At 44.4% G+C, this 16,059-nt stretch overlaps 1 protein-coding gene across 5 annotated transcripts in view; it reads right to left on the bottom strand.

Annotated features, from left to right (window-relative positions):
- Window positions 1-200: 200 nt before the first annotated feature.
- rnf157 (ring finger protein 157) overlaps window positions 201-16,059 on the bottom strand; it is a 17,706-nt gene continuing 1,847 nt past the window's right edge. The window contains exons 2-20 of one of the 5 annotated variants that reach the window (XM_034570916.1): window positions 14,161-14,279; window positions 11,837-11,925; window positions 11,383-11,532; window positions 11,018-11,135; window positions 10,819-10,885; window positions 10,678-10,721; window positions 10,450-10,497; window positions 10,229-10,300; window positions 9,967-10,126; window positions 8,708-8,820; window positions 8,366-8,598; window positions 7,963-8,065; window positions 7,681-7,789; window positions 6,620-6,849; window positions 6,456-6,518; window positions 6,317-6,365; window positions 4,169-4,279; window positions 2,804-2,835; window positions 201-2,271 (exon numbers count right to left, since the gene is read on the bottom strand). In XM_034570916.1, the coding sequence (XP_034426807.1) occupies window positions 2,804-2,835; window positions 4,169-4,279; window positions 6,317-6,365; window positions 6,456-6,518; window positions 6,620-6,849; window positions 7,681-7,789; window positions 7,963-8,065; window positions 8,366-8,598; window positions 8,708-8,820; window positions 9,967-10,126; window positions 10,229-10,300; window positions 10,450-10,497; window positions 10,678-10,721; window positions 10,819-10,885; window positions 11,018-11,135; window positions 11,383-11,532; window positions 11,837-11,925; window positions 14,161-14,279 (1,910 nt within the window). In that variant the 3' untranslated portion in view covers window positions 201-2,271. The remainder of the gene's footprint in view (window positions 2,272-2,803; window positions 2,836-4,168; window positions 4,280-6,316; window positions 6,366-6,455; window positions 6,519-6,619; window positions 6,850-7,680; window positions 7,790-7,962; window positions 8,066-8,365; window positions 8,599-8,707; window positions 8,821-9,966; window positions 10,127-10,228; window positions 10,301-10,449; window positions 10,498-10,677; window positions 10,722-10,818; window positions 10,886-11,017; window positions 11,136-11,382; window positions 11,533-11,836; window positions 11,926-14,160; window positions 14,280-16,059) is intronic. The other 4 variants (XM_034570913.1, XM_034570914.1, XM_034570917.1 and 1 more) reach the window with 4 other exon arrangements.

The following is a 16,059-nucleotide window of genomic DNA, read 5'->3' as shown; positions in this document are numbered from 1 at the left end:
TGACCAGCGAAATATCTTATCAGTTCATCTTCGAGTCCAAGTGACAACCAGTCGAAATTTGAAGAAATCCCCTCAAGGCAGACTTGTAATGTTGAAGCTGATCATGTTGGGAAACATCTCAGAGCAGCGTTTGATTCTCAGGGACCAGAACTAAAACCCATTCAATTCCACCAATTTACACAAATCACTCAGTGACGGGGTTAGTTGCAAAATCTTTATTGTCTGTTCGATATCTTCTTGGACATTTTTTAACTCTTGGTTCTAGAAAAAGTGGGGTCTTGCAGATTCAGAACCCCGTTCCTTTGCTTGAACACTGCGACCGGTGCCGGAGGGGACGGCTTCGCCTGCACATTCGGACTGTAATCACGTGACTGTTTGCAGCTTGGATATAATAGTGCAGTAGCCTTGACCTCGACGGTTCGGTCAAGGGAAGAAGGAGCCAGCAACCGATTAGTTAACACTGCAGAAGGACATGAAACGGCTTCGTGTGTGTGCAGTGACCCATCAGGATTCTACAGGAGGGTGCAGGCCGCCTAGACTAACATGCTTACTCTACTATCACCTCATGCACCGCAACGTGTGTCGTCTAGGAAACAGCTAATAATGCATTAAAGGTCGATATCGTCCCTTTTCAGTTATTTGTGAGATCACGTGTGTGTGTGTGTGTGTGTGTGTGTTTGTGTTTGTGTGTGTGCGAGTGTGTAAACCTTTACAAATGCTTCACATGTTTTCATCCACATTCCAATAAACAACACAGTGTTCTGCAACAACTTAAAAACACAGAAACGGGAGAACAACAACAGGTGAGCTATACATTAAAAGTTATACAAAACCGAAACAACTAAAAGCTTCACGGATGAGAAGTAAAGAGGGTTCGTCGGGGTGATGATCACAAGAAAACTAAATACCAGCTGACCACAGTGTGGCTCCAATCTCTACTGTTGTTGTTCCATTCGCAATCAATCCCTTTCAAATTTAAAATAAAAAATGACAATTAAACACACATGAATGTCTGTATTTGATTGAAGAGGCCAGTGCAAACACAGCTTCTGTCTTTGACTGTAAGTGAGCGTCCTCCTGCAGAGGGAAAAGGAAGAGATGCAGCTTGGGCATCTTTATTGCTTGGTGGTACTTGATTTCCAGTTGAAAGAAAAAGCGGACATGCTAACACGTAGCTGCAGAAGGAGAGGGCGGCGCGGTGGGTGTGTTTTTAAAGAACCACTTCGAAGGTTCACAGTTTGTGTTTAATTCCAGTTCAGGTGACGAGTAGGATGTCACGTACATTCCCCTTCTTCCGCGCGTTACATTCTGTGAGACGTGTCTTTCTCTGTTCATCTCAAGTCCGAGAGTTTCTGGATTCACATTCAGCAATTTGTTATCGTGTTTTAAATTCATGGCGGCTGGAGAGGTGAAGGAAATCAGCAGCAGTCGGGAGCTGCATGCGAAGTCGAGACTGGAGCTCCCCGATCCGAGGAGAGGGGTCCGGACGTTTTCAGTTTGCTGTGGTAACGTAAGGTCGTCTGGTGTGAGCTGACTTTTATATAGTGTCCGAACACTCATTCAACGCAGTTTATAACAGAGAAGAAGAAGTAGATTAGTAATAAATCCGATTGCCGATCACAGTAGCCCCTGACTGTTTGGCTGGTAATAGAGAGGAGGGGAGAGGAGGGGAGGGGAGGGGAGGGGAGGGGAGAGGAGAGGAGAGAGGAGAGGAGAGGAGAGGAGAGGAGAAATGAGGGAAGGAAAGGAGCAGCATGTATGTTTCTAAAGATAGTGTCACGATACAGAGCACTCATTGGTTACACCTACAAGTAATAAATAATAATGTCGCAGTGGGATCATCTTTCCCACAACACGTTCGGTCACAGACAAAAAAAAAAAAAAAAGGTCAAGGAAACTTGGTGAGAGTAAAGTGTTCAGTGGAGAGGTGATGCTGTTTGTTCCTCTTCCCTCCTCTTTCCACTCAGGACGGGGTTTCACGTCAATCAGATGTTCCGAGAGGTGTGGGGGGGGGGGGGTGTTTCCCTGTTCAGCGAGGACAGTATCCAGCTATGCAGCACTACGACAGGGTCAGACGTCTGGATGGATTAAGGTTAAGTCTTTGTGTACGTGTGTGAGAGTGTTACACCATGAGTGGTCCGCGGCGGGGGTGTTTAGGACTCTGGCCGTCCCTGTTATCGGCCCCCTGCTCCTCCAGGTTGATGTTGCTGGTGGAGGTGTGGTGGGGGAGGGGCTCCAAAACAGGCCTGTAGCCCCCGAGGTACATCAGATCTGAGCGAGAGAAGAAGACAGAGAGAGAGAGAGAGAGATGACGCTTAGTTTGAAAAAATCCTACCAGAGAGGAAACGGTTCCGAAATTTTTTACATCAAAGCTTCTATTTCATTTGAATCCACTGCGACCAGGCTGAACCATCGACTGTAAAGAAACATGGACGATGTGTCTCCACTTCCTCTCAGTATCCAGGAAGGAAGCCAAAATATTGCGGATACGAACGCTGCCAAGTTGCGCTGATGACGTCTTTTGGAGCCAGAGTCTGAAGATTCACGATCGGGGGAATGGAACCACTGTCGATCATGATGTTTCTCCACGTTTTTAACGCATTGAATAACCAATTAAAAACCAAAGTTATCAGAAAAATAATCACTTTAAAAAGTCTGCATCGCGTTATTAAAGATATTTGATAACTGAATTCTATACTTGGTACTTGTACAACTGATGATAAGCAGCTACCATGGGTTATAATAAAAGAAGAACAGTTTGTGACCCTGGTGTCTGATCTACAATCCGACCGTAACTCCATACCTAGTCAATGTGCACTGGGCACGACTCCTCATCTGTCCGTCCGATAGAAGGCGAAAGAAGGAGAAGAGACAGAGGAAAGAAAGACAAAGGGAGGAAGGAGGAGATCCGGGGGGAAAGACGGCAGAACATGTGAAGAATGACAGGAGGGGGAAAAAAGGGAGAGAAACAGAGATAACAGAACACTTTTACGAGACACAGAGAGAAAACATGTCACAACATCCACCGTCAAACAGCGAAGAGGTGAAACAGGTTCAAGGAAATGACGGGAAATCAGAGGAAAGCTTCTGAATCGACACAGAGCTAAAGGATGGGACGAAAGTTTGAACCCGAATTTAGTCACTTTACGTTAAATTAACCCTCTGGAGTCTTCTTTCATTCAAAGTGACTTAACTTTCATACACAGATAAAGTGTTAACGTGGGACTTTTAACCTTCACAACAGAAAACAATAAAACTGAAATGTTAATATTGTCAATTATTTAAATGCAAACTTTTAATTAAAAAGGGCAGAATCTGAATGATGTAAATAGACTGTATTATACTTCTAACATTTTATTTCTCTGTTTCGTTGGTGTGTATGAATAGTAAAACAATATCTTTTTAAACATTGAGCTGCTTTATCAAATATTTTGAGTGATTACGGCATTTTAATTGTGGCTGTTTTTATTTTTTTTTACCTTGATGAAACGTTTACAATATCTGTGGTTCAAAAGATGCACAAAGACAAATATGAATGCATTAAAAGTTGGCCAAAAAAAAATAAAAATCACACATTCATCCTGGACCCCAGAGGGTTAAATAATCTCCATTTAAAAAATGCTGTGAAGTAAAATCGAGACCTTGAGCTCCCATCACAGCACCCAGTGTGGAGAAGCAGGAGGAGGGTTGGGGGAGGACAGGAGGGAAGATGGCGGGACGTAAGAATGAGGAGCAGATGTTTGGCAAAGCGGCTCGAGAGCTGGCAGACGCTGAACATGAACTCTGGGATGGACAAGACTCTTTCTCTCTCACACACACACTCACACAGGAAACACAGCATGCAAACACACACAATAAGATGCACTCGCACACAAACACACACCAGGGCCTCGGCTAAGAGGGAGAGGAGGGAGACGGTGCACAGCGAACCGGTGCTGAAAAAGCAATGAAGCACCACAACACCGAAGGGGAGGAATGAAGAGAAGAAGGACGGCTCCAGATCTTCATGCTGGGCAAAATGTCCTCTCTGGTTTCTCACTAGCTTTAATTCCAATGAGCTCGTTGGCATTGAAAACTAATGTGTCAGAAATCCTTAATTCTTCTGACTCATGCACTCCCCCTCCTTCCTAAGTTCTCATCTGTCCATGTTCGAGAGGTTGCCACTCACCGGCGAATCGGCTGTCGGGAGCCTGCTCATTATCCAACCCCAAAGAGGGCGTGTCACAGAGGGCGACGCCCTGATTGTTATTGGCCAACTCTGGACACCTGCTCCGCCCACCTGCAAGCGAGGGCAAAGGTCAAACAAGAGCAGCCAGGCACAGCAGGAGGAGGAGGAGGAGGGTGAGGAGTGGGGGCAGGCGGGGTGAGGGAGTGAGGGGGGGGGGAGGGTGTCTGAGGTGGAGGGGGGAGGTCGGCCATGCTGGAACGGGTCAAATAATGACTGATGATATTTTTCTGCAGTTGATCTGTGTGAGTTTAAATAAACTGAGGTTCAACGGGAGTTTGACTCAATGACACCAGAACCACTGAGAGTCTGGAGCAGGAGGGATTTCTGTTTGTTGATGTAGAGACAAAGAGACAAGGAGCTTTTGTCCTTGATAAGAAATATAGAATCTTCTCAAACTGGAGGAGACACCGGACGAGGGAGTGAACGTGGAGAGCGTGTAAAGTTCAAATAATCAGACTCGTGAAGGAATAACAGAAAGAGTGACGTGAACGTTACTGTTCTAATTTAATACCTGTTTGACAACGACAGAAGTCAAAGTATGTGCCAGGAATTATTCATCAGGTATTCGCAAACAATCTATGACAATTTTTGTTAGTACTTCTCTAATCTAATTAATTAATTAATCATTAAACACCTGGAGTTGCCATGGCAGCAGATGGATGGATGGACTGAAAGAGGTCGTCAGGTGAACTTTGGAATTTTCTAACCGATTTTTGTTAAAATCAACGACTAAAACATTACAACTCAGAGGGAAACAGACCTTTTGTAAAGTTTAAAAACATTTGTTTGTAAGGAAACTGAGATAAATATGTTCTAGGACTAAGACTTTGTTTAAAGCTCTGTATGAAACACTGGGGAATATGATGATCAGATATTTGGTGTCTGGTTTGAGACACATTAACACTATGGATTCACGTTGTTCTGCCTTTTCCAGCATGGCCAGTGGACAAACAGTGACAGGTTGAACATGTGTAAGTGCCTCATGCCTGCAGCAAGAATGTGTGTGTGTGCGGTTGTACGTGTGTGTGTCTGTGGAACTAATGAGGAGGAACTGACAGATGACTGAATGATTGGCAGCTCAGCACAGAGACACAGACAGGGCACATACAGAAGCTGTCTGGCAGCGCCGGTGCAGATGCTACACACGAGCGTGCAAACGAACATCCTATAGTGCGTCTACACAGTGTATTTCAGTACATGTTTGCAGCGTCAGGCCGCACAGGGTCCGCTCGTCTCCTAAAGAACTGAGAGGTCGTTCACAGCAACACACAGGAACACAGAGATTGTTTCAGTCTGGCCCGAGGTGTCAGAACACACACACACACACACACACACACACACACACACACACACACACACACACACACACACACACACACACACACACACACACACACACACACACACACACACACACACACACACACACACACACACACACACACACACTCAACAGAGAAACTAATTCACTCATATACGTTTTTTAAACTGGTGTCTAATGGAAAGTGACAATGCGTTTGCTTCACACACAGACACACACACACTCACACACTCGTAGGCACAGCAGCAGCAGTGTGGATGGAGCACGAAGAAGCTTCATGATGAATAAGTTAAAGCAGCAGATGCAGACTGCCGTGCTAAACGACACACTTCATACACATACAGCAAACACGCAAACACACACACTGGACACACAACGTGCAAATCATGCAAGTGCAGCAGAACCTGTTCTAAACGACACAGGAAGACTCAGCCCTCACTGCAAAGTAGTAAAAGGTTCTATTGCACACAAACTGCACGAGAAGCCGTTCACTCGAGTTAAGACGCTGCAGCTCCTGGTGGTTTCAGCCAGTATTACGTGCATTTCCAAAGGGACAGCCCCATCTAGAGGACAGTGTCTGACACGGGTTCCCTGTATTTTAAAATGGATGTCATCACTCAGACATGGCTACAACCACACGGTCCATAGGGTTTAGTTTTGTATGAGGAGGGTTATTTATTTTACACACGGCCAGAGGGTGCAACAGATGCAAAGGGGAGGTGAGAGGTCAAGGGTGACGAGGGGGGGAGGTCGGTCGCCATGGTTACCTTTCCCATTAGATGGGGAGGAGCAGTCCTCTTCCGTCACATCATTTCCCTGAAGCAAAACATAAAGAAAAATAAGGGTTAATAGAGTTAAACATCAAAATAAAGAGCATTAATGCAGATGTCAGTATTGTGTCGTCACCTCTGAGTCCTGCTCCTCGACAGCCACTGAGTAATTTTGTTCCTTTGGCTGTTTGGAAAACTCCTGATTGAAAGAAAAGAAGAAGAAGAGGAGAAAACTCCAGTGATGAAAAGACACACTCGTGCTAATTTACAGGATGATGCAGAGAGTTTGTCTGTCCTCACCCCGTCCTGCTGCGACGGCCCTCGCCGCTCCATGGGGATGTCCTGGTTCTCCTCGCCCTCCGCGTTGCCTCCTTCCTCCTCCTCCTCCTCCTCCCCCCCGGGCTCGCCTTCGGCCCCGGCCAGGTAGGACCCTGACATGGAGGACATGGTGTCAGTGCTGATGTGGGAGTGCTGCGAGTGCGACGAGGCCATGGACATCACTGACTGGGCCAGGCTGCTGCTCACTGGGTCTGACAGACAGACGGAGACACACATCACGCTCGGGCTCTGGGGGTCGGATGATTTATTTTTCTTTGGTTTCCATCATTTAAAAGAATACGATGATCCCTAATCTCGTGAAATGACCAACAGCCGTATATACATTACTTTCTGTTGGATAGTAGCAAATGCATATTATGTTAAAAATATATTTTGTGTAATATTAAAAGAAATTGTTCCAGATTTAGGGAAATAGACGTTTTCATGTACGTGCACAACATATGGAGCTACAGCCTGGAGGTTGATTAGCTTAGCTTAGCATAAAGACTGGCAGCAGGGGGAAACAGCTAGCCGGGTTCTGATCAGTGTTCGAAAAAGCCGCCAACCAGCACCTGGGAAGCACAGACTGTATAAAAAGAAGCAAAAAGTGAAGGCAAAGTGACTTGATCACCCCCTGGTGGCTGGCTGCAGTATACCTCATAAGCCCTGCCTCCTCCATGTTAGTAGATGGGACATGGACCAAACTAAAAAGTCAAAGTCAAAGTTAAACGGACAACATATAACTTCAGCCTCTAGGGGTTGACACATCAAAACAACAAAAGACCCAGTTAGATGACATCGTTGTCTTCACCACCATTGCAGATTTCTCTGGGTTTGAACATTGTACACAAGTCAACAAAGGTCTAGTAGTTTTTAGACATTTTGGCTGCTTAAAAGGCCTGTTTGAAGGTCAAGATTTGGTTTTAAGGTTCAGGTTAGTACTGTGTGAGGTTTAGGTTGTGGTTGGCGTGGACATTTAGCTGCTACACTCAGACTGAGGGGCTACATCATGTCAGTGAACTGGATTGTGTGTGTGTGTGTACCTTCAGGAGAGGTGATGGTGGATGAGAGCGGAGTTCCAGTGCAGGACGACTGGTCGATGGCTCCAGAGGAGGACAGAGTCAGGTTCTCGCTGTCTGGAGTCACTCCACACTGTAAACACAAGAGAAGCATTAGCAGGAAGAGAGGGAGAGAGGGAGAGAGGGAGAGGGAGGGAGAGAGAGAGAGAATGAGGCTCACAACCGACGCCACACTTATTCCTCACACACAAACACATACACAGATATCTGACACTGACATGAAGGAAAACACGCAGACACACAAACCTCCTGCTGGTTCACAGCCAGTTTGTGGCGACAGGCCTCCGATTCACTGCAGGACTTCTCATCCTCCTCCTCGGGAAGCACAGAGGAATTCTGGGAGAGTGACCTGAAAAACATAAAGCAATGGATGAAAATAACTGGAGTGGGTTCGATGTACTGGTACGAAGTAAACACTGAAATAACAGAGAGGGAGAATAAATACAACGTGGTCATAATTAGCAGTACTGTAAAATGACTCTGTGCTTTGAGTATTTTTGTAATTAAAACTCAGGTTCTATTGGTCAAAAACATAAATATTAATCTAAAGAACAAAAATTTAAATTGGCATAAAAATATTCAAGTAAAGTATCAGGTCCCTATTAACTTTAAGCATAAAACTTTTATCTGGCCTGAGACGCAGACTCACTTTGAACCACTCTTCTTGAGTTTGAGTCCCTGACTGGAGTTGGAGTGGTCCAGAGGGGAGAGGGAGCGAGCCGGGGTGGGGTGGGGCTCACTGCTGTACGGAGGCAGCGCTCCAGAGACGTGGCTGGGGCCAGAGTGGAGAGGAGGAGGAGCCACCGAGGAGGTGTTGAGGGGCCCATTCAGCGCCTCCAGAAGAGACACCACCTCGTAGCCTGGAGGGATGTGCTCCGACGCCTGCACACGAGAAGAGGACACTGGGGATGTGAGCTCTGCCGGATGGTGGATGATCTTTATTTTAATATATAATGATGTTTGTTGTGTTTTGTTGTCAGCTCTGTCTCACCGAGTGTTCCTCCGAGTCCGAGGTCTGTGACGTGATGACGGGGTTAAAGCTGGTGGGTGACAGAGGACTGAGTTTCTTCCTCATGGCTCGGATCTGCAGCAGAGCTCTGAACGCTGTTAATACAAAAATATATTAAAAACACACATCCATATATATATATATATATATATATATATATATATATATATATATATATAAAAAATGATTTCAGCACACAATGTACAATTAATACAAAAAGGCCGAGAGGAAACTGAAGAGCTTTTTCCCAAAACGTCTCAATTTAGGGAAACAAACTATACAGAGGTGAAGATTTGACATTTTTAAAACTGTGGGTATGTATTTGATTATTTATTTTCATGAATTTTAAATTCACTAAAACAGCAGATGTAAATGAAGACTGCATGTGAGGAAATATCAGTTGATGAGCCAGATGTTGTCAGCCCAATAAAAACATAAGAAATTCTTGTTAAAACTTCTAAATTCTTTTACCGAGATTATTGCTTTAATCAAAATAGAAAATTATTTAATGACCAACTTCGTAAATAAACATGGCTGCTGCAGTCATATTGAATTATACAGGACCAGCTGAAGCATATAACGATTGGGGGGAAAAACTGTGAGATGGAAATATATATATATATATATATATATATTTTCCTTTCTCTTGTGTTGCAATGCTGAGAGAAAAGCTCCAGTGAAGTCGCCCTGTGATGCATCCTGTAGTTTCCTTCCTCTCCCCCCTCTCTCCCCCCCCCCTCCCTCTCTCTCTCTCTCTCTCTCTCTCTCTCTCTCTCTCTCTCCCTCTCTCTCTCCCTCTCCCCCCCCCCCCCCATCCGCTCAAACCATGACGCAGGTTTTGCTTTTCCCCCAGACGTTAACTTTCAGACTCTGATTCCTCTGCTGCAGTGGTCACTCAGCGGCGATAAATCCGTTGGCTATTGATTTAAATTTCCATTACCTCTTCCCATATTTCGAGCCTCTGTACGGGAACGCGTTTAAATAAATATTGCATGAGATCGAATGTGCAATTTGTGCTTCTGTTAAGTAGTTGTAAAAGGGTTGGAAAATCTAAATAACTGTAATTGCTGCCTCACAATGATCTAATTTCTGATTGGAACACAGGGCTCTGCCGTTTCTGCCCTAAAGGAAATGTGCATTTTAAACAAAGCGTCACCTTGTGCAGCAGCTTTTAATCAGTTTTAATGGTTAATAAGTGCAGAGCACATCTGAAACAGCTGGCAGACGGATTGGGAACTCACGCAGTCTGCAGATGGGGCAGCAGTTGGCCTGGTAGCGCAGCGTGTCGGCACAGGCGTTGCAGAGACACAGGTGTCTGCACGGCAGGATGAGTGTGTCTCGCACGTCCGACAAACACACCACACACTCCGCGCTGTTGTCACTGATCTCATCATCAGCAACCTGGAGACGAAGAAACATTTAAATGTTGAGAAGAAAGAGGATTTTCAAACACAGACACATGTTGCGCAGACAGAAAAATCTCTCGTGTCATCTGCTGTTTACCTTTGATTCTTGGCTGTTGTATTTGTTCTCTATCCCATAGATCTCCTGCAGCAGATAACTTACTCCATCCACCTGGGAAAAGGAACATGTTGAAGAAAAAAAAGGCAGCAGGGAAATAAAGACTGGCTGTTTCTTTGTCTTTGAAAAGCATAAAACAAAAAAGAAAAAGTTGCACAAAGGGATGAAAGAAGGAGAGAGAGAAGTAAAACAGGTGAACTCACCACTTGTTTCTGCTTCAGAGGCTTCACACAGTAGCTCCCGTCCATGTGCTGCCAAAGAAAATAACAGTTGCTCAAGAAAAGCAGTTGCACATTTTAGAAGCTGCTTCCAGCAAATGTTTGGAATTTTAGCTGGAAAAGTCACTTTAAAAAACGTCTCTAAGAACCATGGCAACATCTGTACTGCAGCAAATTCCTGCCACAGGCTTTTACTCTGAAACAGCTTCTTACCTTTTCAAATGTAGCCAGGAGAATGTGCGAGTGTCCCAAATGTTCTGCAGAGATTAGAAGCAGCGGACACAGATTTGTTTGATATTCTGCAGCCATGCTTTCACATCAGATCATCAGTGTGACAAACACGTGTTAACTCACCGTCTCCCTCGTCCACGACAGCCTGCACCACCATGGGGAAAACCTCCTTGTCCATATCAAACAGCAGCTGAGGAGGAATCACAGAGAGACGGGGATATTAACCCAGTAGATATGTGTTTGTCCGTGTGTATTAACCAGTGTCACAGCTCAGGCTCGTACAGACTTCAGCACAGAGCCCACACACACACCGAGGGCTTACCTCCTCGTCGGCCCATTCGCTGAGGTTGACCGTGTGTGAGGGCAGACAGAACTGCTGGCAAACTCCCCTCTTGAAGTGCACGGTCTCAGACTGCAGAGAGCTGTCCTGGGGCAGGTAACTACACACACACACACACACACACACACACACACACACACACACACACACAGCAAATCAATGTATAATATAAATATGATAAGACCATGTGGGCATTACTTATGAGTGCCTGCAGGAATATTTATGGAACCTTCTCTTCCACACAAGCCTCTTTTTCCATTTCTATAAAAAAATGACTAACGGTAGCAGATGCTGCTCTTCTCAAATTCAATACAATAACAAAAGCATAAAGACGGACACACTCTTACACTGGCACCCCATTGTGAAACTCCTCTATGGCCTGGTAGTAGATGGTGATGGCGACCTGTGTGTCAGCGTCGAAGGTGAACTCGACGTTGTAGCACGCCCTGTTCTTCCCCGTCGCCTCATCACCCGGCAGCTTCAGGTCCTCGCTGCACCTACGGGAGAGGGTTTTTATAAGTAGAGAACAGAAATTGATGTTTGAGACGTGAATAAATTGTGTTCATATGTGCGTGAGTGTGTGTTTGTCCCATTTCCAAGGAGAAGGGGTATTTAGTGCTTCTGTTTTAAGCTTGAATTGTATAATTAGATTATGCCTGAAGATACATGTAGGATTTTTATGACACTATTCATTTAATTACATGTTGTGGCCTATTCCCTATAAATAACTCAGTGCGTATAAAATTAGACAGCAGTGGTGAAATGGGGCGTGTGTGTTGAGGTGGATGGAGGTGCTCATACCGTACGAGCCGCAGAGTGTCTTTACGGATGTTTATAAGGCTTCGTAACGTCTTCACTGGTTCCTGAGGTGGGGGGGCTGCGTACGGGAACTGAAAACAAAGACACAACAGTCAAATTACAGTTGTAAAAATAAAAGAAAACAAGTAGTATTCATCTTTCCTCAACCGCACCAACATTCCTATCTTTGCCGCAGGGAACTCAGGGTTACAAGATGACCGCGGCTGCTCCGGGTTTAACCTTTACACAAAAGTGTTGTCAGCACCAGCAGAGATCCGTGCTGACAAGTGCTGAGCTGACTGAGCCTTTCCAGGGATGAGGCTGACACTTCAGACACTGTTTGGCACATTTCTGCACACAGAGGGACCGCAGGAGTAAAACAGGACACACAGAAGTCCAGGGTCAAACGGACGAGGTCTATTTCCAGCCGGTTAAAAAGGACCAGATGGTCGAGGTTCACCGCATCTAAACGGCATTTATTAATATCAACTCACAGGTCTGTGACGGGTATAAACGTTCTGCTTTCCTCACTGACAGACCCCCCCCCCCACCTTGAGTGATTCAAATCCAACATTAAAATGCTGTTAAATTTACACAGAGCCTTTGAAAACCTGAGCCAACTTCTGCGGTTCACTTCTCAGCACAGTTTTTTAGTTGTGCGTTTGAAGCCAGAAGTTGCTGACTGAGCGTAAAGGGAGAGCCGAGGTGGTTTCTGAGGATCTCTGGAGGAGAAACATGCAGGAAGTGGTCAGATACCTCCACACTACAACCCCTCATCTGTGTGTTTGTGTGGGGGGGTTTGTGCGGCTGTGAATGGCACCATATTCAGTATTATTACACATCTGGGCTCAGCAGGAGTTGCGCCTGTAAACCACACAAACAAACACTCACACACGGAGGAACAGATGCTGAAAAGAGCCACTCACTGGAAACTCAGCAGCAACATAGCGGGTCTTATATTATAAAATCGGTCTCAGGCTGAAATATAAATATTAAGACTGTTACGAACACAGAACAGCATTTTACTAAGAATCCACACGGCCTTTACTAATAGTGAAAAACTGAATTGGAATATGTCACTGAAGTGCAGCCAAGGATTAGGATAATGCTTTTCGTGTTTGACCTAATGAAAAGTTGGGGGATCACAAAGTTATTAAAGTTCATCCCGAGAGGGGGATGAATGTTCACACAAAATCTCACAACATTCCATCTGTTTAATACTGAAAGTCCAAACTGTCAAGGGGTCAATAAAGAAAAGTGTTTTTACTGTCATGGATGAACAGATTCACTAATTATTAGTCTATTTGAAGAGTTGAGATTTTTCTGTCGCGACAAACTGAAAAACAAACCAAGCCAAACCACAGGCATGACTGAAAATCCATTTTGGATATCCCTGTGCTTCAGACAGTAGTCTCTGAAAATCCCTAAACATAGCCCCCGTCCATTATCATATTTGTCGAGTAGCGCAGGAGGCCGAGAACACAACAACTGCGGTCGGGTTTTATGATTCCAGAGCGCCATCTGCTCAGAAACCACAAAACATTCTAATGCTGGTAAAGCTTCTGACAAAAAAAAAACAAAAAAAAAAACAGAAGCACCGTTGCCAGCTGAGTTCTCTGTCCACAGGAGGATTATAAACACCCACATAATCAGGAGAAAAACTGCACTCCTAATTTTAGCCCCAGTCTAGACAGAAACAGCAGAGCGACTGAGATTAGGACGGAGAGATGGAGCCGAGTTTCTCCTTATCAGCTCCAGTCAGTCAAACATTTGAACTCCCTCCTCTTTGCTCTGCAGCTCTCATTAGTTTGACCTTGAGGTTTGAGATTAGCCTGAGCCGAGCCGCCGGAGGAACCGTCCCTTATCAACGTTTCTGCTCAGGAAGCCGACAGACTTGTCATTTCACTTTTAATTAGCTTGACAGGTTGAGACAGTGAAACTAATTTCCACCAGTGACGGTGTGAAAGCCTGTTAATTGCTTCTGCTGCTGCTGGAGACACTGAAATGTAACCGATCCTGTTACATGACAAAGAGGCAGCTGCAATTATTGATGCTGAAATTTGTTTTTTTATTAATCACTTAGCTGATCACCCAAAAAGGTGCCGTTATGGTTTTATCGTAACTTGAATATCTTTTTTGTTTTGGACGTTTTTTAAAACATCATCTTTTCATTTTTCACTATTTTCTAAAGTTACAAAGTGTCCCTGCAACACGCTGGCAGCTCCTGGACAGAATGTACTTCCCCCCCCAGAACCAGTGTCGGCAGCCAGTGGCTCCAGGACGACCACTGTGTGGGGAGACTGTTTGTTTCTTTAACAAATACCTACCGCTACAGGTCTGGTCCCCAGGAAGTTGAGGTCAGTGTTTTCCCCGAACAGGTAACCCTCCGGATGGGTGGAGTCAAACTTCTCCCCCCCCATGATGAAATGGCTGGCGAAGTAACTCCCTGCACACAGAGAAGCAGACTCAATGTTAAAACACAGCAAACTCAAATCACATCACATCTCCTGGTAAAACAGCTAAAAAGCACAAGGTGTGAATAATTTGCTGTATTTAAACCTGATCTCAATACATAGAGTTGTTCTTTGTAGATTACTGAAATTAAGTTATTAGTTAATAAATTATGTTTTAAGAGAACAAGAACTGAAAACTGTTTATTTAAGTCTTGTGAGCTTGAAAGACTTCTGAGAGAATTCTGTGTTTTAGACAGATCTGCTATTTGTTTAAATTATTTAGAAAGACGGCCCGTTGCAGAACTTCAGCGTCGTTAAGTTTAGATTTGCAGGCTTGTGCAAAAACTACTCAACCGATTTTCTTGAAACTTGTTGGAAGGACGGCACGAAAAATCCCATTAAATCCTTCGTTTGTATAAAACATTGAATCCAGCAATATTTCTTTAACACCGTGAGATAGGACATTTTCATAAATTTGATAAATCTTGATAAAAAAAAATACGGAGCAGAACAGGATGGATGAATGTGTACAGACTGTTTCGACCTGAAGCTCGTCCACCTGTTTACCAAGAGTTCAGCTTCGACGACAAACAAGACTAAATAGACGTTCTGCCCTTTAATCACAGGCTGGGATAATATCGTAAGACTGTAATGGTGGTTCGGAGTCTTTAAATACACGCTGGACAGTCAAGTCACGTTTCTGCTGCGAGGTCATCTATTCCTGCATCGCCGATCTGAATCACAATCCGTTTTGGTTCACGCTTACTAACGCCGGAGGACGCTGGATGCTCTGACCTTACAGCTATTGGCCCTGCCGCTGAAAAGAAAAAAAAATCCATAACACCACAAATCATGACCTAAAAAAGCTCCAGTGACGCCGCTCGGTCTCGCTCGGTCTCGCTCCCTCCCTCTCTCTCTTCGTTACCTTATTATTATTTACAGCAGGTGGGAGAGGCGAGCTGGATCGAGGCTCTGTCACCAGATCCCACCGACAGGAAGTGGGGCTGACAGATCGGTTTCACCGGCAGCCATCGCCTCCACCTTCCGTCCCAGCACCACCACCACTCCTGCAGACTGTTGTATTACGGTTTCATAGGTCCAATTCAGCTGAACCGTGGTGAGGGGGGTGATAACGGCAGCCACACGTCAAATGTTTCTTCCCTTTAAATCTCTTTTCCATATTTAACATCACAATAAATCTAAGGTGTTATTGTAATATCTGTATAAAGCCTCAGGTCTGAGCACAATAAAACGTTATTTATTGTCTCTTATTCTGCTTCAAATCTCATTATGTCCGAGGTTTTCATTTACTTTATGTCTTTGTTTTTGACAGAAATGAAAAGTAATAAATATGACTGTACATATATACGGTGATATTGGATTAGGGCTAAACCCCAATAGGGAGCTGCGTCAATCACAACCTGTCGTGTAGAGGAACAATAAAAAGACAAATATAAAAACACACACAGGTCAATTCAAGGTCTAAAGAACAGTCTGTGACCGGAATGGGAAAAGTGGGTAGTCTGGTTATGGATTTTTGATTTTACTTTGATTTTTAAGTAAAAAATATGACAACATCATTTATTTAATCTTAAAAACTAAATGAAATCCTCTTTAAATAAATCAGTGTGTACACAAAGCAAACAGCAGGGATATGAATGTCTCTCTTATATCACTGTGAGATGAATGTATTTGGATTTTGGGGCGATTTTTTATATTTCAGCATCTGCTCTGGAAAATCATGTCGGGCCTTTTTAATTATGTTTGTCATTT

The sequence above is a fragment of the Hippoglossus hippoglossus genome, chromosome 19 (assembly GCF_009819705.1).
Source record: "Hippoglossus hippoglossus isolate fHipHip1 chromosome 19, fHipHip1.pri, whole genome shotgun sequence".
NCBI lineage: Eukaryota > Metazoa > Chordata > Actinopteri > Pleuronectiformes > Pleuronectidae > Hippoglossus > Hippoglossus hippoglossus.
The sequence above is the reverse complement of the archived record's forward strand: the minus strand, read 5'-3'. Positions and strand labels throughout refer to the sequence as shown.